Source organism: Python bivittatus, unplaced genomic scaffold, assembly GCF_059951505.1.
Source record: "Python bivittatus isolate LINGU-HERP-01145 unplaced genomic scaffold, Pbiv_v1 ctg000100_np1212, whole genome shotgun sequence".
Classification (NCBI taxonomy): domain Eukaryota; kingdom Metazoa; phylum Chordata; class Lepidosauria; order Squamata; family Pythonidae; genus Python; species Python bivittatus.
Window position 1 is genome coordinate 6,548,175 of NW_028277038.1, and position 24,739 is coordinate 6,572,913.

General features: G+C 46.0%; 2 protein-coding genes across 2 annotated transcripts in view; one reads left to right on the plus strand and one right to left on the minus strand.

Moving 5' to 3' along the window:
* Nucleotides 1–3: 3 nt before the first annotated feature.
* MRPL40 (mitochondrial ribosomal protein L40) lies at nt 4–3,551 on the minus strand. The gene is made up of 4 exons (XM_007422433.4): nt 3,404–3,551; nt 2,247–2,330; nt 1,314–1,469; nt 4–760 (listed from the first exon to the last, which is right to left on the minus strand). Exons 1-4 carry the CDS (start codon nt 3,460–3,462, stop codon nt 451–453), a joined length of 609 nt encoding a protein of 202 aa, XP_007422495.1. The 5' UTR covers nt 3,463–3,551; the 3' UTR covers nt 4–450.
* Nucleotides 3,552–5,410: 1,859 nt separating this feature from the next.
* The window catches only part of HIRA (histone cell cycle regulator), a 31,607-nt gene continuing 12,278 nt past the window's right edge, over nt 5,411–24,739 (plus strand). Inside the window, exons 1-13 of the mRNA XM_088135365.1 lie at nt 5,411–5,967; nt 11,962–12,024; nt 13,486–13,596; nt 14,101–14,191; nt 14,433–14,527; nt 16,253–16,348; nt 16,969–17,129; nt 18,086–18,253; nt 18,650–18,763; nt 19,633–19,703; nt 22,204–22,309; nt 23,371–23,598; nt 24,052–24,137. Of these exons, the coding sequence (XP_087991491.1) occupies nt 5,931–5,967; nt 11,962–12,024; nt 13,486–13,596; nt 14,101–14,191; nt 14,433–14,527; nt 16,253–16,348; nt 16,969–17,129; nt 18,086–18,253; nt 18,650–18,763; nt 19,633–19,703; nt 22,204–22,309; nt 23,371–23,598; nt 24,052–24,137 (1,427 nt within the window). The 5' untranslated portion in view covers nt 5,411–5,930. The remainder of the gene's footprint in view (nt 5,968–11,961; nt 12,025–13,485; nt 13,597–14,100; nt 14,192–14,432; nt 14,528–16,252; nt 16,349–16,968; nt 17,130–18,085; nt 18,254–18,649; nt 18,764–19,632; nt 19,704–22,203; nt 22,310–23,370; nt 23,599–24,051; nt 24,138–24,739) is intronic.

Below are 24,739 nucleotides of genomic sequence, written 5' to 3' on the forward strand. Positions count from 1 at the left end.
TAGAATTTATTCAACATCCATAATGGTAGCAAAAAGTGGAATTTCTACAGAATGCAGAACAAAGCATTAACTTCCTTTATAGATAATATCCTAAAAATCAGCTAAGAATTGTTATGGTGGGGTCTCAGATGCTTTGTGTTTTCAATCCCCAAAGAAATCAACATCTTCACATTGGTTTATATGTATCTTACAACAAGATTTTATTTATTTAATAAATGTATGTGGCTGCCCATAGATGGGAGCATATAGCAAACTTGATTCCGACAAACCAACTCTATTCAACAGAGCCAACATTCAAGGCCTTTTCCACTGACCCTTGTATGATCTATTGGTCTCCAAGTGATTTTATCAAACAGCCATATCGGACTGGTCCTTGAAATCTAGCAAATGACCAGGCAGAACGTCATGGGTTTGTGCTAGCTGACAGCACTGATCTTCCAGCAGCCCAGATCAATACGTATATATTCTTGTGAGATCGTTACATTTCCCTTCAGGAGCTTCATACTTAGCCTGAGGGGGGTTGTGCAGGGGTTCTTGCCTGTCAAAAGGGAACAAGTGCACATCCCGTTGAATGGCCGCCTGATACAGCTCTTCTGACTCCAGGCGCAATTCCTTTAAAGCCTGTTCCTGGGCAGCGACAAGAGTTTTCATGGTGTCCATCTCGGCCTTGTCCTGCTGATACTTGTAGACAGACCACTTTTTCAAAAGCTGAGCCCGCCTTTCACTTTCTTCAGGGGACAGCGGAGTAAGCTCTCGCACCCTATCAGAAAAACACAGAGCAGCATATGGGACGGAGGGCCTAGCCGCCCTGGGCTCACCTCAAAAGGCTGAACAGGGCAGAACCTGGTTAGTGCTTGAATGGGAGGCCACGGCAAATCGCATCTATTGCTTGGAAGCCTCCAAGCAATGAAGACATAGGGAATCAAGATTCAAAGATGCAAGGTTTCTCAACCTCAGCAACTTTTGAGACGTGCGGATGTCACCTCCCAGAATTCCCCAGCCAGCATAGCTAAATACAATCTTAACATTCCGCAAGTCCCTCCAGACCTGGCTATGTGATCAGGCCTGGGGCTCCCCGGGGACCGGGGAGATTTTGCAATTGCTCCCTTATTAATTTCATCCCCTCCTATTCTGTGTGTTTTTACAGTTTTTTATTTGTAATTGTTTTAATGTATTTATTCTTTTTAATTGCTGTGCGCCACCCAGAGTCACCTTGTGTGAGATGGGTGACTGTAAATATGATAGATAAATAATTTTTTAAAAAAACTGCAGTCACAATCTATAGTGACCCCACCCGTTCAGCACTCCATTACCTTTTTTCATCCATGAATCTGAATGGTACAATGAAGTCTTCAATAGGAATCAGCTCTTGAGCAGCCTTTTCCAATCTTCTGATTTTCTTTTTCAGACGTTCTTTCAGAGCCTGGTCTTTCTTTGGATCTACCCTTTTTTTCTTTGCGGGTTCTGCTCTAAGGGAGGCGGGAAATGAAATATCCATCATGGCTTGAACTTTACAGAGCACAATATCACATTCTCACAATAACTTCAACGCAAACATCTCAAAAGGTTTTTGGTTTTAAATCACTTGAGCCAGTGCTCTACTACAGACCAGCAGCGGTTTAGAAGAAATGCCTTGATGGTTTTCAAAAGTAGGTTGATGCAGCTAAAACTTTTCACAATCTTTTTGAATGGTGATCTATTTAATTTCCTGTCTGACATATGCAAATTTGTTTTTAAGTAAATGCCTGTGTTCAGTGGGGATTAATTCTCAGGTAAATGTGCATAGGACGGAAGCTTTAGGACATTATGACATTCCACGATCGCATTCCAGAAACTGCCAAATATTCACATAACATGAACATATCATGTGTGTAAATAAAATCCACATGGTATGTTCAGAAGTAATTAACAGGATTAAACTTGAAATCCCTATTCATCCATGAATGATCTTGGCTCATTCATTCTCCACTAAAGTTTCCTTGTTGGGTTCTTGGGATAATAAAATGAAGGAACGGAGAACATAACCACAAGATTCCAGAGTTTCTCGGAGAAGTAAAGGAAAGGTTTTATGTGTTTATATATTTTATGTTTTAATGTCTGTTGTGAATCGCCCGGAGTTCCCCCATTGGGGGGAGATGGTCAGTTGAAAAATTTAATAAATAAATAAATATTTTATAGCTTTTCTTATATTGTCAAATGGAAAGCAAAAGTTTTGGTTGAAAATAAGAATCTGAGCTTTATCCTACCTCATCGGCAGAGCTGTTCTCAGTCCAAGGAGTGAAGATTGCCAGTGGCTCGCTCGGAGTTGTACATTCCAGATTAACTGAGAACTAAAAATTAAATCAATCCAATTAGATAAAAGATTATCAGTAAGAGGAATAACTCATCAATTCCTTGCCAGAAATAATTTTAGCAGTTTCAGATTCAGGGGAAGCAATTGGTACTTCTTTAGCTTTCTCGCAATAACAAAATTCTTGGAAGATTTCCAGATTGCCAATTAAGATTGTTCTCTTAATTGTGTGCACCGCCCAGAGTCACAAGTGTGGGATGGTAGGCTGTATTAAATAAATAAATAAATAGTTAATATGAAATGCAATCATGTGAAAATGCAGTCTAAAGATCTTATGTACTGCAACTCACATAATCAAAAAATACTGGATACAAACAGGCAACTGGCTAGTTTAAACAAGTTTAGCAAACCCCCACGTCCATTATCCCATTGCCAGAAGCCCTTTGCCCTTTTCTTCCTTTTTGTTCCCCTCCGGGGTTTGTTTTCTTCACTATCCTTGTTCTTTCGTCTTGTGCTGTTTTTGTGTGGGTCTTTTTTTTGGGGGGGGGTATCGTTCTTTGCTTTTAAATGGGTCGCTGGGTGTCAAGCAGCCTACAAATTTAACATACTAATAATATTATTATTAGGAAGTATCAGGGCAAGCAGGTTCTAGGAAGGATCAGGAAGCCCTTCCGCAGGAGTCACGTTTGTGGGATGCGCGGCTATATAAATGTGAGGAATAGATAAATAAAATAAAAATAAATGCGTACCTACACACCTCCCCTGGTGCATGAGTCCACTCACCTGGGGGATCCCTAAATGCAATATGCAAAGGAGGGGGGGACGCAGACGCCCCAGTCAAGGTTAAAACCGCCCGGAGTCTCTCTTGAGTGAGATGGGCGGTGACTACATTTGAAATGTCAATCAATCAATCAATCAAACCAACCAGGTTTAGCTTGCTGTGGGGGGGCAGCTACTGGGTTTTTATGGCGGGGCTGGTTCGGGGCGTCCCCACGGGCGCTCGTTGCTTCTCCCAATCCCCAAAGAGGCGCGTAGCCGGGGGGGAGCTGGTCGCCGCTGAAAGCAGCCGAAGGGGCGAGAAGACCCCCCTCCCGCTTCCTTTCGGCCGCTTACCGAAATAAAACGCCTCCCGCCCCGCTCCCGAAGAGGCCCAGCGCCGCCCGAGCCCACATGGCTCCGTCCAGACGGAGGACCGCTCCAGCGACGCACCGCGGTCCGGCCGCGAATGCTGCTCCCTCGCTTCCGGCGGCCCGTCGGAAAGGTTCCGGAATGGAAGCGGCGCCCGCCGCCCCCGCTTCCCCCACCCCGCGGGAGGCGCCGCGTTCCCCAACCTGGCGCTCTCCAGAAAGGGTGGTGAGGACCCTGACCCGTGGCATTTCCGGCCAGCCTGCGGGTGGGTGGGTGATGGGCAGGGGGGTCCCAGCGCCTGCCTAGAGTGCCAGGCTGGAGAAGGCTGCTCCAGATAGAGAGAAGGGTCAATTTGATGCGATGGTGAAGGTGCTGGGCTGCAAGTTCTAGTCCTCCCTCAGCCATGGAAGTTCACAGTCCGACCCACCTTGCAGGGTTGTGGTTGGGGGAAAATAGTGCGTTCGGTATGTATGCTGCCTTGAATAATAATAATTAAATCATAACAATAAGGACTTTATAGGTGGATAAAAATGCCATATCCGATCTAAACATTTGACTGACTGTGCGACTCACCATAATATGTTAAATGTATTATAATCACCCACTCCAGAAGACTCCAAGCAGCAATAAAGAAGAGTAGGTTATAAATCTAATAAATAAATGAGTCTTGTTTCCATGTGTATGTTTTTTTCTCCCTTGGGGGTGGGATCTAGGATTTGGAGAAGGATATGCTGAGGATCTCAGTTGCAACTTTAAGTACAGCAACTGTCTCGTCACGCCATTCCTGCTAAGGGCTCTGGCTGAGTCCTGATATTCCAAGATTATGCCTTGAAACATGCTGGTTAAAAAAGCTGCCGCCTTCTAGCACGATCGTGCGTTTCTCAGAAACAGGCCTCACCGCCCGCTCTCCCAGATTCTTTGACTTTTCATCCACAATAAAGTATAGCATAAAAAAAGAACCACTGCAATTCACATCAAAATATTAGTGACACAGCAGTCTTGGTCTTGAACTCATTACAGAACATTAAGATCTCCATTGTTACTTCGTGTACGTGTGTATGTATGTATGTTTATATATTGATTAATCCAGGGTTCCTCAACCTTGGCGACTTGAAGGTGTGTGGACTTCAACTCCCAGAATTCCCCAGCCAGCTTTGCTGGCTGGGGAATTCTGGGAGTTGAAGTCCACACACCTTCAAGTCGCCAAGGTTGAGGAACCCTGGATTAAAGGACATAAGAGACAGACAAAGCAAATTTAACAAAAATTAAAGTACCTAACAAATAAGAGCTTCTTTCCATAAGAGGACTGAGCTTCTCTCTGTGTGTCCACTGCAGTTTGTATTTTCCTCTGACCGAGAGTTTAGTTTTCCACCGCTTTCGGCACTGCGGCCATGCGTGAAGCACAAATCCCATCCTCTGCAGCCAGTTCGGGAGGATGCATGCCATCCTCCATGCGCCATGCAATTTGAGAGCAGCTTTCAAGAACGGCCCTTATGCCTTTGCACTCTCTTATGGCCCTGGACTGCCACTCCCATCCTCCCCAGCCCCCCCGTGGAAGACAGCAGGTTGGCGAATGCTGGTGCATGCTATTATTATTATTATTATTATTATTATTATTATTATTATTGTTATGATTATTATTTATTAAATGTATATGCCAGCTGACTCCCAGGACTCCGGGCAGTTTCCCTCTGCTAAAACATGTAAAGCCAAAGGACGTAAGAACAGCGCAGGAGAAACGAACTTTCTCCAGCAAGCAGAGACGGGCACTGCGAGGCCGCTACTGACGTCACCCCCAGTTCTCTCCCGGCCGTCCCGCTGGAGGCTGAGCCACCCTGTCGCCTCCCGCTGAACTACACCTCCCGGCATGCCTCAGCCCGGCCAGGGGAGCGGAGGCTTCCGGGAGCTGTAGTCCCCGCCGTCCGGAGGGCCGCCCTCTCCTCTCCCAGCCCTGCCCCAGGAATGCCGAGCGCCCGCGCCGCCGAGCCTCCCCCGAGCCGCCCCCCGCCGCCGTCCCTGGCCGGGGGGCCGCCGCGGCCCGCCCGGCCCGCGCGCCCGCCGCGCGCCCGCGGCCCCCCGGGAAGCCCCCCGCCGCGCCGCCCCGGCCTCTCTGGGCGGCGTCCCTTGTTTCCCGCCGGGCCGCTTGGGTCGTTGCCCTCCGCTGACTTCCGGCGTTGCCGGGGAGCCGCCGGGAGCGGGGGATGCGGCCGGGTGGCGGCGGCTGCTGCAGGCGGGACGGGCGCGGGCGACGGCGACGGCGATGGCGCGGCGGCCGTGAGGCCGGGGCGGCGGCGAAGGGCGGCGCGCAGGCGGCGGGAGGCGGCGCGGAGGCGGCCGGCGGGGCAGGGGCGAGCGCCGGGGCGCCGCCGCCGCCGCCGGGGGCAGCCTGAGCCGGGGCCGCGGGCGCTGCCCGCCGACGCCGCCCCGCCTGCGGCCAGCCCCAACACGGAGGTCCCGGCGCCCGAGCGAGCGGCGGAGGCGGCGGAGGGCGGCGGCGGCGGCGGCGAGGAAAATGAAGCTCCTGAAGCCGACCTGGGTCAACCACAACGGTGAGCCCGGGAGGGCGCCTCTGAGCGCGGGCAGAGGGCGCGGGGCGGGGGCCTTCCGCCGGGCCGCCCCCCGCCCCTAGAGGCACTGGGGGAGGGGGAGGGGAGGGTCCTCTGAGCACGTGCAGAGGGCCTGAGGGCGGGCGGCGGGGGTGCGTCCTCGGCAGGGCTGCCTCTCACCCCCAGGAACAGGGAGGGGAGGGGGCTCTCTGAGCACGCGCGGAGCGGGCGGGCAGGGGAATCCTTGGCCGGGCTGCCCCCACCCCCAGGAACACACGGGGGGAGGAGGAGGAGGAGGAGGAAGAGGACGGCCCTCTGAGCACGTGCAGAGGCACCCACGGGGGGAGGCGGGACGAGGCAGCGGATGGGCAGACCTTGAGTTTAGTTTAATTAAATCGGCCCCCCGGGCCTAGAAGGAGGCGGAGGCTGGCGCTGAGCTTTCCCTTTCAGGGACGCGGGGTAGGAGGGGGAAGGGAGGTCGGCAGCCTCTGAGCATGTACAGAAGGCCCGCTCGGTTCATCGGCAGAGGGAGCCGTGCTGCGGAGAGTTGCCTTCTTCCCAGGGGTGCCTCTGTGCATCTGGAGTGGTGCGGGACGAGGGCATGGCCTGTGACCCTTTGTGGAGGGGGTTCTTTCCTTGGATCTTCTGGGCATGGGCAGAGTGCTTCACGGCCCAGGCATCTGCAGGGTATCAGCCTCTGGCCCGGGGGCACCCCGTGCCCTGGGTGGGAAGTTCTGGGCTGTTTGCTCCGCGCCTGGTGGTCTGTTTTATTTGGCCAACTGACCTGCTGCTCACTCCCCGATGGCTCGGAACAGCTTGCGGTAGAAACGCAGGAAGCCGCGTTTGTGAGAACGCAACGGGAATCGAGCAGGCAGACCCTTGTTCAACAGTTGCAGCGAAGCGATCTGTGAGCGGTGGTGATGCCACTCACAATAAGAAGCAGATCCAGCACAGGGCCTTCTTTAGGTCAGTCTGCTGAAGCTGCTTTAAGCCGGGCCCCATCCCGCAGAACGGGGTCTAGGGGCCTCTGAGCATATGCCGAACGCCCTTTTTCCTCATCCCTGTGAAACCTGACATGTTCTCACCTTCAGCAGGAAGTAAAGATAACATCTGCCCTACCTGCTTTATATTAAGCAAGCCTGTCGTTCTCTCTGTTGCGTCTTGGGAAAGTGGCAACCGCTCTGTGATGTGTTAGTGCATTTAGGGGTTGAGCCCTGGGGCTAAAACAGTGGGAGCCCCCTGCGCACGTATTGAGTACTCCTTCCGTTGTTGAGTTGCTACAGATATAACCCCCCCCCCCAATTTACAGTGCATTCTCTATCTTGCAAAAATAAGTCACAACTGGGTGGGGAAAGGGCACATCCACTTAAGTATTTACCGCATTGCAACCTCGGTGTTTGAGGATGTGCGCAAAGGGCTCGAGGATAAAAAATACCTTTATGCTGTATTAGACATTTGCTCTCTCTTTTTTTAATTCTGACTGGCAGCACTCTCCAGGTTTTCCGTGACCTTGCAACCAAGGGGCTGAGGGCCTCTAGGCGTGTGCAGAGTTCTCCATTTCTAAAGAAAATTGGAACGTATGGCATATAGCAGTATGTTTTGTGGGCTGGCTTAAGTAGCACATTAAAGTTTTGACGGCCTTTGTCCTGGGTTTTGATATTGTGTCCTCGAAACGCAGGAAGATATGGAAAACTCTTTCTTAGAGCATAGTGGTTTGGTGCTTTAAAAAATGCCTCACTTGGAGGATTTTGCATGTGGTGCCTGCTTTGTTTGACATGTTTGATGGCAGTGACTTTTGCAGTACTTAAAACTCGATATTCTTTTTTGTCTGCATCGTTGATAGTAAACATTTCTTGGAGATATTTACTGATATCTAAATTGGGTTTTCTGGTTTGTCTCCTTGTTCATTCAGCATTGAAGATAAGTGTGTTAGTGATGTAAAGAGAGTTTCTGGTGCTCTCTGATCCATTCCACTACACACTTTGCAGGGGTATGGGGAAACAATATTGCTTACCTGCGCCAGACCCTGGTTAGTTTAGGGACAGTGTGTATCTTCCCAGTAATGTTGTCAAAATTTTCCTTATTTTACCATTCTATTTCCATAATGGGGAGATTGAACTGACTTTTTTCCTGAAAACGTAAAGAGCTCCTTGTGTAGCTCTTTACATTTCTAGTGTGTAAGTGACCATTTGATGATCTCTGAACGAAATGTATTTACCATCCAGATCAAAGCTGCCTGAATACTCTGTGATGTAGAGTGGGGCATTCCTTGGAAAAAGTACTAAAATATACTTTGGACTGCTGATCAGAATATAGACTTCCCTGTAGGAGCACTGTTCCCTGTTAACATCTCTAATTTAGGAACATTTTACAGCGGCCATTGGTTTCCTCAAAGGGTCTGGCTGGGCCCTAAGGAAAGCATAATGCCTTTCACAAGTTCTACGGAGAGCATCTTCAGTTCTTTATTGCCTCCTAGAGAGTTAAGCTTGCATTAGAGATTTCTTGCTGGCAGGTTTGTAAAGAAGCCAACAAGGGGGCTAATAATTGAAGATTATATAATAATAATTTATTAACCATTTGAAGAACGTAGATTGAGCAGAGCTCCAAAGCGTTTTGTTGATCCTTTAACCCTTATTCTCAGGAAGAATCTGGTTGCAGAGTTGTTTTTCCCCTTCCAGAGGTGAGGAAAGGGCTCCAAATTTCCACACTGGAAAAACGTAGCCCTGTTCAAAAGTGTTGTTAAAAGCAAGATGCCCATAGCAATAAGAAGATACATTTTTAAAAATATTAGATACGGAACATATTCTTGATCAGGCACTATGTCTAATTTGGGGAGGGGAAAAAACCTGGCTTTTGAGAGAGACTGTCAGTATTCATTCAATGTATTTCTCTTACCACCTTCCTTCCATAAGGAGCTCAAGGTGAGATGAATAGGATTCTGAAGCACGCCTGTGACAAACTCTGTCTAGGTTTGTTCAGCTTCAACCAAGTTGTCCCCAGCGTGCCTTCAAACTCTATGCCAGAGCCCAGATACAAAATATTAATCAAAACCAGATACTCTCCATCCAGCAAATCTCAAAGCTGATTGAGTCTGTGTCTGTTAGCAGAGGCTCACTTGGTAGTATTCAATAGCTCTGCTGAAGTACCTGTACACATTCTTGAATTAACAGATCTCATAAATGTATGCTTAAAGCACCTGGCTTTATCGGTGACCTTGTATTTGGACTTGTGTTGGAGAGAAGAGTAAGCAAAAAGGGTGTTTGCTATTAATGGACTGCCGATAACCCTGTCCTCAGACACAGGTTCTCAAAACGGTTTATTGCTGTCAAGTGGTTTGGCAACGGACCATGGAGGGCCTCTCATCTGGAACGGTTTTAGCCACGTTGTTTGTAGGCCCTTTCTTTCCCTTTTCCACGGAATCCTCGTTGGCACACTTACCCACCCCAACGTAGACTTCCGCAGCTGCCCATCTAAAGATGATTGTCAATCATTTAGGTCATATTGTTGTCAGCCGATCGGCTCGTATTGCAGCAATCAGGGCCCAATTTAACCTGTCAGTTTTGATCCTGAAAGCTTTAAGTAGCTCCCTTTCCTCTGTATAAGCCTGCCTGACCACCTGATCTCTCCTCCAAGGCTTTGCTTTCAAGCCCAAGCCACCCAAAATAGGCAGTTGGGTGAAGAGAGAACCATTTCAGGTGTGGGGTCTACAACCTAGAAGAGCCTCTCCAGAGAGCCCACCTGGTCCCCTCGCTGCTTAGTGATGCTTAGGTGGGTGGCAGAATAATGGTTGGTTATCCCCCCGCCCCAATTTGCCATTTTATTCTATTCCATTTTTTTCTAAGCAAGGGCTCTTATTTCTTTTTCTTTTTGCATGTATTTATTTATTAAGCCAATTTATATAGCCGCCTATCTCACTACAGGCGGCACTGGGCGGTGTATGTACCAAGAACACTGCTGGTTTTGTCTTGGATTATGAGCAGGCTTAAATGAGTCCTGAGAAAGCTGGGGAGTGAATAGAGGAAAGTAAATGAATAAATAAAAGCGAGGGAAAGGGACTGTTCCTTAATCTGTGATGAGAGGAGGCTGGTTTCTTAAAAGCCATGAGCAGCAGGAATGTTTACTCTCTGCTGGAAAACCTTAAACCAGTGTTTCTCAACCTTGGCAACCTTAAGATAGGTGGACTTCAACTCCCAGAATTCCCCAGCCAGCATGGCTGGCTGGGGAATTCTGGGAGTTGAAGTCCACCTATCTTAAGGTTGCCAAGGTTGAGAAACACTGCCTTAAACTCTACCGAGTAGAGTGACCATGACAATGATGGGTGTCTTACACGGGCCTCCGTTTGGAAACTACTCGGAAGCTACAGTTGATGCAGGAACTTCAAGACGAACCAGACCGTCCTGTTCACTATTCCAGAAAGGGGTGTTTGATGTTCCTTCCATTCAAGGGGTTGGTGGAAGGGGGCAATGTTTCTCTGCTGGGGCCCCTGTGGAGTAGCCCTCATCACAGAGTTTCAGAAGGGCCATTTTGCTTTCTTTTAGAAAGTCAGCTAAAAGGGTCTTGATCAGTAAGACCCCTGGAGCGCCACCATTGTCACTGAAATGGTCACCACAGAGGGTGTGATGTGTGTAGGTTTTAAAGTGTGTTATTAGTTGTTTGTATTTTTCTTTTGATGATGCATTTTTCTCTTCCTGCAAAACGTTAGGGGCAACCCGTTTAGGCAGTGGTTGGCTGCTAGAAACATTCTATTTTGTTCTCAAAGTTTCAGAAACAGCTTTCCTAAACTACTGCAACCCTGTTTAACTTTCGTCTTTTAAACTTCAAATGATAGGATTTCAGCTTTTTTACGCTCGTAGGCTCCCGTTGTTTAAACGTATTTCAGGAGTATCAACGTCCTCTGAATATTTATTGTGATCATAGTTCATTATTTGAGCTTCTGATTTCTTTTTCTTTTTTCTTCTTAAATGGTCACGTTTCAGCAGAGGCCCTGTGTTTCCTTTTCACCTGCTCAGTCAGTCATAAATCTCTCCCAGGCAAGAGCAAAAACTATCTGGCTTGTTTCAACAGGTTAAAAAAAGAATGAGCCAACTCTCAGAGGAAGAAGAGAAAACTCAAGTGTTAAAGTAGCTGCTAGAATTTATCCATTCAGATAAGATGATGTATTGGAGGGAGAATGAAAACTGCAGCCCTCTTAATGTAGTGTACATACAAGATTTTAGCTTCATGTCCTAGCAACATAAATAAAAAATTCACATTGCACCAAAGCTGCTAATTCTGTCCAAAACCTGGAGTGGGGCAGGACCGAAAAAGCTTTGGCACAATTTAAAAAGAAAGCCCCTTTGCTGTCTCCTTTCCCTTGTACACCTTCATAAAGATTGTTGGCTTAGATGAAATACAAGGGTAGTGAAGGAGGATTTGCTAATGAGGTCAGATTTGGCACCAGAAAGAGATCCTTCATTCTTGATGAAGATGCACCAGATGGCTAGTGCTGTCTAAAACAAGTGCTGGAACCTGTATTCCCTTGCTGGACCCCAAATCTCATCCTCTCCCACCATGGGTTGAGTTGGCAGGCCCTCCCTGCCCTAAAGCTTTTTAGTCATGTGCTTAGGTGCTCTTTAGAAAATGCAGAAACCATGTTAGGAATCTCACCAGTGGCAGCAGGGTTGCAGCTCTCCAGATCTTGGCAGGTCCCGTCCCTGCAAAATGAAATGAGGTGCTTGCAGAGGTAGGGGAAAAGGTAGGTGGTCCGTTGCATTTCCGGTCTGACCCTTTGAAAATTAGGTCCTGCTAGAACAGACTGAGATTTTGTGGGTTTCAGAGCAACCCAAAGGTTCCGACCTTAACAGTGTGCTGAGATTGATACCGCTAGAAGATAGAAGGCCTTTCCTGAAGATGGATAAAGCATGATAGTTTTGTGTCACTTCTATGCAGTATGGTGCTTTACAAGCCAAGGACACTCTGCTCAAAGGATTTTTTTTTCCTTCTACCATTTTTTTCCAGCCAAGCCGATATTTTCAGTTGACATTCATCCAGATGGGACCAAGTTTGCAACTGGAGGGCAAGGTATGTTTGCCGAAAAGGTTTCTTGTGAAAACCCTGCACCCGGTCCATAACAGGAACTTAAATAGTAGCACATACAGGTAGTCTTCGCTTAGTGACCACTCATTCAGTGACCATTCAAAGTTATGATGGTGCTGAACAAGGAGACTTCCGAGTGGTCCTCAAATGTGCAGCTGTCGCAGCATCCCCTGACATGCATTTACAATGGTCGCAGGATCCTACAGTCACATGATCGCCATTTGCGACCTCCCTTGCTGGGTTCCAACCAGTAAAGTCAACGGGGAAGCCATGCAGTCCTCATTTAACAACTCGGGGTGATTCACTTAACAGCTGCAAAAAATGCCATTGTAAGTTGTCATGGTCACTAGGGTCCTTGCTTAACAAACACTTAGCAATGGCATTTCCAGTCCCAATTAAGGTCGTTCAGTGAGGAGTACCTGTAATACAGCAGTCATTTGTCTTACTGACCTCTTTTGAATTAAGTAGAGCTAAACGTGCGTCTTACCTAATGACTGTTTAAAAATATTACTCTGCTTCCTTCACTTGGGATGCAGAGGGCTATAAATGAAATGTTGCTGGACCTAGAACGATAGAAACAGAGCGACAATAAAGAACAAAACCCAGTAGGAGCATCACCCCTAGACTTACATCTTACATGGGCACGCTCTATGCATAAACGCTCCCCTCTGTTATGTTGGAGGGTGTTTTGTTAGCGTATAATAGCCCTGGGCAATCTGAGTCCTTCTGTGTTTGATTCTGATTTATTTGGGGGGTAGACCTCGCCTGCAGTGAGTCCCCCAGCATGCTGCTAGCATGGCGAACAGCAAGGATTGAGATTCTTGGGATAAAATGTCAGAAGGAAATGTGCTTGCCAACCCTGAGGTTATAATTAATGTGGCATTAGTTGGATTAACTTAAAATGTGCGATTTAATAGCCTTCCACATTCAGCAACTTCCCCCCCCCCCTTTATTTATAGTGGCAGGGGTGCATTTTTCCCTAATTAAAGCAATGCTAGCTACAGAATTAAAAACTCTGCCTGCATTAAGTGCCTTAAACATTTCCTGGGATCTTAAATTATCATTAAAAAAATATTTCTCGCTCTACCATATCATTATAGAAGTTAAATTTTCTGTAGACTCCAGGTTGTAGCCACGTGTTTCATAGCTCTGCAGCTTTTAACTAAACTTGAGTATGTGCGGCCATAAATTGGATTGAAGTTTTGTATTTCTTTGTATGGTGTTTATATTAAAATCCTATTTCCACAGTATAAACCCTAGTAAACTCGGTGGAATTGGATTCTCTATGGGCAGACCCTGCTAGTGCTCTATTATTTGCTAAATCAGGGACGAAGATGCTATCTGCATTCAAAGAAAGCCTTAAGGTCATGTCAGCAAAGGAGCACAGCCTTTTCTTATTCTCTGTAGGAACCTCAGTGAAAAGTATGATCTTCCTTTTGTCTTTAGGACAGGATTCCGGAAAGGTTGTGATATGGAACATGGCTCCTGTTCTAAAGGAGGAGGATGAAAAGAATGAGAATGTACCCAAGATGCTTTGTCAGATGGACAATCATTTAGGTACGGTAGAATAGATCTTTCTTTTGTGACGGGGGGGCCTAATGGATCGCCATAATATCACACAATGCCAAAAGCTGTGCGACTCTGGGTGTGGTACAACAATTAAATAAAACAGCAAATAGATTTAAAAAAGCAATCATTATAAAAAAATAAAAAATTATTAAAATAAATACAATACAATACAAATACTTTAATGACCAAGTATAAAATATACACAAGGAAAATATCAAACGTTTTAAAATATACCAACCCCATGGAGGGAGCAGAATATCAGTTGCAGTGGAGACATCTGAGAACGTTTCCGGTTCCCAAAGCCCCCCCAGGCCTGATGACATAACTCTGTTGGAGGATTGAAAACACAACCTGTGCTTTGATGTCAAGCAAACCAGCCCACTTTATATGTTCTAGTTCCATTCTCCCCCTAAATTAAGCTCTAGCATTAGTGTAAGAATGTGTTCTGGGGGTGTTTTCTTCAAGCATCTTTTTGCTCCCATTTTGTTCCAGCATGTGTGAATTGTGTGCGATGGTCAAACAATGGCATATACCTTGCCTCTGGGGGAGATGATAAGCTGATCATGGTGTGGAAGAGAGCAGCGTAAGTAATTTTCCTTCCCCCCTCCCCCCTAAATTTAATTCTTGGCATCTTCCCTGAACTGCTTTTGAAAAAAGTTCCATATCTTATTTTCAGGATTGGATAAAAATGAATACAGAGAGAGCCATGTATACAGAGGCTATGTTAAACCTGTGTTTTGCTTGCTAAAATGGATTTCAGCTGTCTTCTGTATCCATGCTGCAACTTGGCCATTCTTACTAATCCTTACCTGTTTCTTCAATAGGTACATTGGACCTAGCACAGTGTTTGGTTCCAGTAGTAAACTTGCTAATGTAGAACAGTGGAGGTGTGTCTCCATTCTAAGAAGCCATTCAGGAGGTAAGAGTGCTTGAGACTCGAAGGCGGCTGATTGTGCCGTGTTGTCTGCTGTCTGAAAATAGGACCCCACCTTATCATCTGACCAGCTAAAGTCAATGATGTTTGGAATGGCCAGTGTTCTTTTTTCATTGCATTATTTCAGTCTAGTTGTTTAGGCACTCCGACAACAGGGATATCCGCAGGGTATGGCCCAAAAAGTCAAGGCCGCGGTTGGGATGGGACGACTGAAGCTCTGCCTGGTTTCTATGTGCGTCCCGGAGCTTCAGTTGCGCTGTCACAACCGCCTGTCCAGCAGAGTAGAAAAGTAATAGAACATCAAAATTTGGACTATACGGGTTCACTCAGGTGTTCTGTTGGACTACGACCAGCAATATCCAGATTCTAGGCCTCCATCAGCCATCAAAACCTGCTTGGTGTCTTTAATCTGGTCATGGTCTCTCTCAGCCCACCTTGCCTTATTGGGCTGCTGTGGGAAAGACTAGCAGAAGGAAGGAACGTGGCATATGCTGCTTTGAGCTCCTGGAAGAAAGATAGGAATGTAAATCTGATGGATAAATAGACATACAGTGGAACCTTGGTTCACGAACTTAATTCGTTCCGCGACTCTGATCGCGACCCGAAGCAAATTTCCCCATAAGGTTCAATGTAATTACCATTAATCCGTTCTGGCGTGGAGGACAGGGAGGCGGCTATTGCTTGGAGGGAGAGTCCCCCTCCCTACGACCACATGTCAGGGGCAGAAAATGGCCGCGGACCACATGTCAGGGGTGGAAAAATGGCCGCGGACCACGTGTCACAGGCGGGAAAATGGCCACGGACCATGTTCGTCACCTGATCCGGCGTTCGCGAATGGAGGTAAAATTTTGTGAACGGTGCTGTTCGTGACCCGAATTGGTCGTGAACAGAAGCGTTCGTGACCCGAGGTACCATTGTAAATTGCTACAGGTCTAAAAAGGCCCCTTTCTCCCAGCAATCCAAAATAATACCCAACAGGACAATATTATATCATCTGCTTGCTTTTTTTTTTTTTTAAGGCAGAAATAGATGGGCATCTGATTATTTTTCTAATTTTAAATTTAGCTATGTGCATCTTAACTGTGACCTGTTTGGAATGCACTTTGACACAGAAAAGTGGAATGAACGTTTTTAAAGTGGAAACATTGAAAAAAGCACCTGGATGGTTGGTTGCATATAAATCAGTTATTTTTAGATAGATTATCCAGAAGAAATCAGCATTTCTCAGGTTTTGGGTGTCTGATCTCTCCCTTGTGTTGAATACTTATCCTAATTGATACTGAAGCTATTTTGCCATTGGGTTTATGTGATGGATTAAATGAGATCTTCACAGAAATTGAGTTCACACATCATATTAAACTAAAATAAGTTTGAACAGTTTGGTGGGTTGAAGGACTCCATTCCTTGTCTTGGATGTGACATATGGGATCAACCAGATATTAAACCCTAACGTGGTTTATTCGTTTCAGCCCAGCATGGGAGATGAACACCGACATTGTGACTGGTTAACCTGGGATTAAGATTTAGTATATTGTGTGAACTAGCCGCAGAATAGCAAAGATTGAACAAATTGGCCAGTTATTACATTACTTTAACTAAGTGTGGGCCCCTGGTTCCATTTTTTTAGTTAGCGAATAACTGATTAATTGATGTGGGCATTATGTTCCCCCTGGAATTCATATCACCATTTTTTTTTTAACTTCCATGTAGATGTCATGGATGTGGCGTGGTCCCCTCATGATGCTTGGCTAGCCTCCTGCAGTGTGGATAACACTGTTGTGATCTGGAATGCTCTCAAATTCCCAGGTAGGGAGCACAGTACTGATTGAATTGTTCTGCATTAATGAAAATGACTGCTTGATGTGCTAAACCTCAAAAACTGGGAGAACAAACTGGAACGCTCCAGATTTTGGGAGGGGGGGCTGTAACTCCCACAGTCTCTTCCTGTGGAAATGTTGGGTGGGTCTGAAGCCTTCAGATTCCCCAGAAAGTTTCTACCCTGCTCCAAAACCTTCCTTACAGCCTTACAGTTATACTATTTAAGAAACTGTTTCAACCCCTTGAAACAATTTCAAGCCAGCATCATAGCTGGACCCATTTGGGGAGTGTCCTGTTGGTGGCATGATCAACAGTTTTCTTTTATCCTCTTCACTTACCTGCAAAATGTTTCTTTAACAAGTTAAGTATTTCAACTTGGTTGAATTCCCTGCCCTACCAAGATGTTTCCAAATGTCTTTGGGCTTCAGTTACACCCATCCCCATTCCATGAGCATTGGGCAGAAAGTATGAGAGTTGTGACACCACAGCCTCTGAAAGGATCACAGATTCCCCCATGTAATGCTGAGTGAAGATCCCTTCTCCTGGTTTTCTCTAATCAAAAGCATTTCCAGAAACAAATCTTTCTACCCTATCTTTGCTGTATGCAGAAATTCTTGCCACTTTGAAAGGTCACTCTGGCCTCGTTAAGGGGCTCACGTGGGACCCTGTTGGGAAATACATTGCGTCACAAGCTGATGACCGAAGCTTGAAGGTGTGGCGAACTATGGACTGGCAGCTAGAAACCAGCATTACCAAACCTTTTGATGAAGTATGTATTGTGATAATGACCTTACATTTTAATGCGCTGTTCCATCCTTCCCCACTAAGGCTGAGGAATGCTTCAAAGTTAGTTCCAAACCCCCCACCGCCTGCAACTCTTTAAAGCAGCTGCATCTTTTCCTGGAGTCTTACAGTGGAAAGACACAGCTGCTTGAAAAAGTTGCAAAGAGGTGTTATCTTAAGGCTCTGAAGCACCTTTTTGGAATCAGATCCAAAGTACTGCACAGTCCTGTTCCATAATATTATATCCGCCGGCTGTGTTAGGGTGATACGTCCCATAGCTGTGCTGGCTGGGGATTCTGGAAGGCACCATGTAAAGCAAAGGTGGGCTATTAGAAGCTCTGTGGTCAATTTTCCATAACTGTTGAAAACGATGGCCTAGTTTCCTTTCATTGTTGGGATTCATGAAAACAATAGTGTGAATTCTAAAACACGATGAAAACCTAAGATCTCTCCATCCTACAACAAGAAAAATCTCTCCATGTGCATGAATCAGTCCTGCCCCTTTCGTGTCATTTTCCTGTCCTATATAGCAGCACCTCCCCAGATCATTAGCTCCTCCTCTCTAATTGCTGCCTTCCTTCCCTTCCTTCAATTCCGTATTGTTATTTTTTTTAACGCCAGAGCCGAAATTTTTGCGAAACGGAAAAGAAGACATTTGTAAATTTGCAAAGAGTTGCTGGGAGTCGGGCGGCCTATACATTTAATAAATAAACAAGCATCTGCTTTAATTAAAAAAAAGCAACGGCCATGGAGCTGAAATTATTGGATGGTTTGCCTCCGAGTAAATAAATCATCAGATAATAATATACTCAAAAGGGAACCCTAAAAGAGTTAGGGATGAGAATAGCTTTGCTTTTTTTTCCTTTCGAACGTCTCTGCCTGTGAGCTTGGCCAAAATTTGTCCCAAGGCTTAGCTTTCTTGGCGCCCTAATTCTCTTCCAGTGTGGAGGCACCACACACGTGTTGCGCATCAGCTGGTCCCCTGACGGGCACTACCTGGTCTCAGCTCACGCCATGAATAATTCTGGACCTACAGCCCAGATCATCGAGCGGGACGGATGGAAAACCAACATGGATTTTGTCGGCCACCGCAAAGCAGTGACTGTAGTGGTAAGTTACTTCCCATCCTGAACATAGAGTGCCCCGAAGTTGACTAATTCGGGAGAAAATGATGATAAGTCAGGTCTTCAAAGAAACCTTGCTTGGGGGTTCATAGTTTCGATACAGGCAGGTTGAAGGAGAGTCAAAACAGACTCAGAGCATCTGGGTTTAAAATGGAGCCAGCCTAAAGAAGGCACATAAGTCAGGCACCCAAACAGCATTTCTGTTTTCTGTTTGTATCATCTCAAAAAATAAAAATAAAAACCCACAACATTCCCTTTAAGACAGTTTATTCTTTTCTTAAGTCAGAATCTTACATGCTATTGCTTATATCACACGAACCCAAGTAAAGTATCTGGTGGTATCCGTTTTTTTAAAACAAGTGCCTTGACCTTTCCTTTCCAGAAATTCAACCCAAAAATCTTCAAAAAGAAGCAAAAAAATGGGAGCTCCACCAAGTCGAGCTGCCCTTATTGCTGTTGTGCAGTTGGCAGCAAAGATCGCTCTCTATCCGTCTGGGTAAGTAACAGGTCAGGTGAGATTTAAGGCACAGCGGGGGGGTCTTTGCCTGTCTGTATGTTTGCACGTATTCCCCAGGAAGAATTCAGATCTTTTAGCCCTTCTTGGGTTGATCTTTGAGGTTTGCTCAGATTCGGATCCTGCTTTGCTTTAACTGATCTCAGACCAAGCCAGGTTCCATGGGTTTCAAGGTACTGGATTTTTAAAAGACCCAGATTGTGAGTTTTCCATCGCCTCCCCTTAAACATGAAGGAGAGAACGTAAGGGAGCTTGTGATGTATCCCCTCATCTTCCTGCAAAAGGAAAGGAATACAGAAATTAGTTAAGAGGGGATAACTTCAGCCCTTGAGGATTTATTCCGCGCTGTGGATCTGACTCTTCAAACTTAGTTTCGGGCAACAGCATTGATCTACCATTTATATTCAGATTCCTGAGCTTCATTGGCTGTTCCTTGTTTTTTTTTAAAAAAAGACAATGATGGGGAACAAATGGCAGATCAAAAAATTTTGCATTTGCAACCAAGCCAGCCTGTGGCTCAAAATGATGTAATTTCTACTGGGTGATGAACTTCATTATCCTTCTCCCAGATAAAAAGGTGGAGAATTTGTAGTTCTGATGTAGTGCTGAAATTCTGATGTTGCTGAATAACAATTCCTAGCAGCCCTTATTTTTGCCATACCATTTGGAGCTTCTGGGAATTGCATTATGTCAGGATTTGAAGGCTGCAGGCTTCCCACCAACTTGCTTAAATTTTCCGTGGTTGGGCTCTCTGGTAGCAGATCTGAATGTATGCTAAATTAAGGATGTCATTAAATCTTGGGATGTGAGACTGCTTTGTGATATTCATACACCTGTAACTTTGTTTTTAGCTGACATGTCTGAAAAGGCCTTTGGTTGTCATACATGAGCTGTTTGACAAGTCCATCATGGATATCTCGTGGTAAGATGGCTTTCACGGGGACAAAAGTCTCACCTCTTAAATGTTGTTTTCCATTGTCTCACCCTGCCATTTTCATTTGGAACAGCCCTCTCTACCAAACGTTTTGCTTGTAGTTGCCTGTTGACGGCCAGTTATTGATTTCCAGTGAAGTTCTGGAACACTTAACATAGCAGAGCACAAAAAGGCTGCTTTGGACCTAGCGCGAGTCTGCTTATGTACCTGTCCACAGCACCTTAAACAAGCCCGAGCCACAACCTCTGTAAGATGCCACACACAGTTACTGTGAACCTGTCCACACTGAATCCATGGCATGTTTCCCAATTCATATCCAGATACACACCCACCCTCTGTACGATATGTGGGAAAGACCTTGGGAGACTGCGCGAAGAGACGCTGCCAAGGGAACGGTCAGATAAGGGGGGGCATAGCTGGATAGCGAGCAGGGCAAGAGGCTCAGAAGGGACCTCCCTAGTTTCTTGGACTGTAAAGAAGATGGGGGAAGAATTGTAGTTTCAGACTTGCAAGGTTCTGTCAATGTACCTTTACAATAAAGTAGAATTAGCTCTTCTGGTCGTGTTTCCTGTCTGGTCTACCTGGTAAGGCTGACACCCACCTTGATATCCCATATATTAAACACCTTGAAAAAAATTAGGATTTGCACCATTTCCCCACTTCTGTAAGAAAACACAATCCCTTCTACATCTAACAAAACCAGAAGAGGGCCATCGATGTTCAGCTGAGATACCAGCTCAGGGGGCTGAGGATCAGGATCCTTGGATCTTCAGGATTCTTGGAGAAGAGGAAATTGGAGTCACTCCAAATCAGGGTTTCTCAACCGTGGCCACTTGAAGACGTGGGGACTTCCACTCCCAGAATTCCCCAGCCAGCATAGGGCTGGCTGGGGAATTCTGGGAGTGGAAGTCCACACATCTTCAAGTGGCCAAGGTTGAGAAACCCTGCTCTGAATGGTTGATTGCTTATCCGTCTGCAAGGAAAGAGAAGAAGCAGCCATGGTCCATACCAGAAGGCCCAAGGGTAAATTCTTTGGGAATGCCAACCACTGCTGGAAAAGGACCTGTTTGAACCCGGCTTGTCTGCAATTCTGGGCAACGGAGATCTGAACTCGACAGGACCCAACTGCCTTGACCGACAGCACGGCGTGTGCGATGGTTCTTCCTTCCCACTAGAGGGCGCTGTGCCGTTTCAGGTGCACATTGGGGCATTGCTCCTTCCTACAGTTACAGCCCCTGCTGGTGTAACAACTTTGCAAACTTCTGCAAAGAGAAAAGTAGTAGTCCAGCCATCCGGCGAGCCGGGCCTTTCTAGGTTTAGCGTGACATCGGGAGGGCTAGAAAGTGAATGCACATCTGTTTTTAGATCCAGAGATTTATGCACTTCAAAGTGTTTGGGGCCACCTTTCAGCCAAGCTTGCAAACCACGGTTTAGCGCGAACCTCCAGACAAGCCTGCACGTTGCCGTAAGCCTTTCCACCCAGAAGATCTGAGAAACCTCAAGAAACGTGGCTCGAAAACCACTAGCTGCAACTTGTTTTTCATCCGCCCACTTTAGATGTCGCAAGGCAAAATATCTGCGGTGTTAGGTGCAAGATTTATCAGTTCAGGAAGGGGATGTGTGGTGTATCCCACTGATGTCTAAATTCTGGAGCAGTTCGAATCCCTCCTTCAATATTGCAGCCCATAATTGTAATTTCCTTCGAAGCATCTTCTTGGAAAAGGCACCCCCTGGTCAATTTCTGCTTCCTCTTGCAGGGGGGTGGGGTCCAGACATGCTCATAATTCCAAGAGCACATTTTCATGATGAAAATTAATGAATTGAGGAGGAACAGATAGCTAACTGCCGCCTTTAAGTGGCCAAACCCGGAACGTGGTTTACGGGGCTTTATTTATTTATCGTAGGCCAGACATTCTTTCATTACAATTCCATGCCAAGAGGATTCTCCCAGAGGGGTGAGACAGGACTGGGTCGTCTGAAAAGCAGAAATAAGAGCTACCCTTTGTTTGGGTGTTTGAATGTGTCCCCTGCTCTGGTATCTGGATATCACGATCTCTTCCAAAACTCTCCCTTTGGTGCTCTCGTCGTCTTGACCATTTGGGAATTAGTGGTGTAAAGCCACGTGGAAGGTTGCTGTGATGTGGCTGTTTATGTCACTCGTGTCAGTGTTTGGCGAATGTGGTCGTCTTTCGTCACTCTAAAGCTGAACATGCCATCCCTGCAGTGAGCAAAGAAGCGTGATTGGTACCAGGCCTTGGAATATGCACACTGATTGTGTGTGGTGTGGGTGTGTTGGATTTTAGGTTGGCCAAGTCTTGCTGAGATTTCACTGAGACTTCTGTCAGACACCCTATGATCTGGAGAATCTGGAAATAATATTAGGTTTCAGTGAACATATTGACTGCTCTTCAGCCTTCAGGGCCCATGAGCTGCTCTTTCCGTTTTCCACCGTAAGCTAACCAAGATTTTTTTGATTCTTCTCCTCCAGGACTTTGAATGGGCTTGGCATCTTAGTGTGCTCCATGGATGGCTCGGTGGCATTTTTGGATTTTTCCCAAGACGAGCTTGGCGATCCACTGAGCGAGGAGGAGAAGGTGCCTGTGGTTTTGCTGACCATCCTAATATTGTATTTATTTGTTTGTCCGTTTGTATCCATTTCCTTGTATTTTAAACATTATTGGACTGCCTTTCAGATCCACCAAGATGACGTAGAGCAATGACATAGAACAATGATCACAACATAATGTTTGGCAGCCAAATTATAGTACAAGAACCACGTGAAAATAATTTTAAAAAGTCAGTGGTTACTCAAATCACTGAAATTATTTAACAGGCTATATTGGAGGTATGCCATTAGCCCCCTTTCTGAGGCCAGACTAAGGAATTCCATAGCGAATGAGTTCCATAGTTTGGGGGACACACAGGCGAAGCCCCTTTTCCCATGAGCCCAACATGGGAGCTTCTGAACTGAGCCCCCCTTCAAAAGAGTATCTCCTGCAGATGCGAAGGTATAATCAGGTCTGTAATGGAACAGGTCTTCCAAAAGCCGGGTTTTAAACAGTTTAGAGATTTACAAGTTAAAATCATGACTTTGAGTTTGGCCCAGAGAAAAATTGACGATACTGTGGCCTGTTAGTGGCTGGATTTCGCACCTATTAAAACTTTTAGACTGTTTTCAACTGCATTGCTATTGACTCATTGTACTGTGAACAGGGCATGCCATCTCCAGATCTGATCAATTTGGTCATCACTAATGTGCAATAGGAACCTGCCCTTTCAGTCTGGGATAGGCAACAAGTGCAGAAAACAATAAATGTCTTATTTTCTTTTACTTGATTCTCCAAACAAGGTATAAGCAAGCCAGAGCTACTAAAAGTTTTGCATCCCTTGGTGGTTCTTCTCTATTTGTAAAATGATGGACCCGCTTGTACATCTTGAGTAAGACGCTCTATAGATTCACCTGCTTTTTTACAGGGCATTCTATGGCTCTTAGGCTTGTTGGCCACGGGACTGCCTCTGAAGGCCATCTGTTGAGAGACTAGCGGGCTTCCTTGTGCAGTTGATTGGCCACCAGAGAACAAATTGCCGGACTAGATGGGCCAGGGGTCTGATCCAGAGGGCACTGCTTACGTTCCGATGTTCTTACACCTTTCAGAGCAACATCCACCAGTCCACTTACGGTAAAAGTTTGGCTATAATGACAGAGGCACATCTCTCTACGGCTATTATTGAGAATCCGGAGATGCTCAAGTATCAGCAAAGGCAACAGCAAGTGGGAAAAAAGAACGAAGCCATCAGAGATGCAACCGGTTCGGGAGCAGCAGTAACAGCTCCTAAAGTGGCCAGCATGGTGAATGGAGAAAGCTTAGAGGACATTAGAAAGGTAGTTCTTTTCTGTGCCCTGTTCCCTTCCTTGCTCCTTCTTTTTAATAACGTGCTCTACAACAATCTATATATGATGCAACATGGCCAGTGGAAGAGCTGATGCCTCTTTGATAGAAAGTAGTCTTCCTTAAGCTGGTAATTTCTGATGATTTTGAGTCTAGGAAACACCAAGTTGAGGAAGTCCATTGTCAGCAAATGAAGCAGAACTGTAGGATTCTTGATTAACTACCTCTGAACATATCATTCAGAGTAAAAAATGGCTAAATGGAAGATGCAGGTCTTTCAGATCAATATATAAACATATGGATATTTGATATTTATTTATTATTTCTTTATCCATCCAATCCGTATGGCCACCAACTTGAACAAATGACTCTGGGCGGCTAGATCTTGGTCCCACTTTGTAGTGATTATAAAGTCAAAATTCTAGCAATTCTATTTTTCCTGGCAGAACCTATTAAAGAAGCAAGTTGAGACCCGGACAGCCGATGGTCGGCGGAGGATCACGCCGCTCTGCATAGCTCAGTTGGATACAGGGTACCGCTTTCCAAATATTTAGGACTTTTATTTTGTTTGGAAATGTTATTCCAAAGTAGCGGTGGGTGAAACGTTTCCCAGTCAAAATGTTCCAATTCCGAAGTGTCCTTTCTGATCTCACTGCAGAGTTAGGATGGGCCATTCCCAACCTTGCCAGAATTGACTGGACCATCAAACAGAAATCAGAAGGAGACCATACGCTAGGGTTTAGCATGTTGTACAAACCCAGCCTAGCAGAGCCAGTATGGTGGATGTTTAAAGGCACCAGGCTAGAAACCGGGAGATTGTGAGTTCTAGTCTCGCCTTAGGCACAAAGCCAGCTGGGGGACCTTGGGCCAGTCCCTCTCTCTCAGCCCTAGGGAGAAGATGGCCAGGGCAAACCACTTCTGAAATCCTGCCAAGAAAACTGCAGGGACTTGTCCAGGCAGTTGCCAGGAGACAACACTGGTTGGAAGGAACCAAAAAAAGAAAGAAAGAAAGAGAACCAGCCAGGGCTGCAAATAAAAAAATTAATAATGAGATGTCTCCAAGTATCACCCCTCCTTTTTTTATTCACAGATTTCAGCCCATACGGTCCTGTTTAAAATAGATGTCTTGCCCTG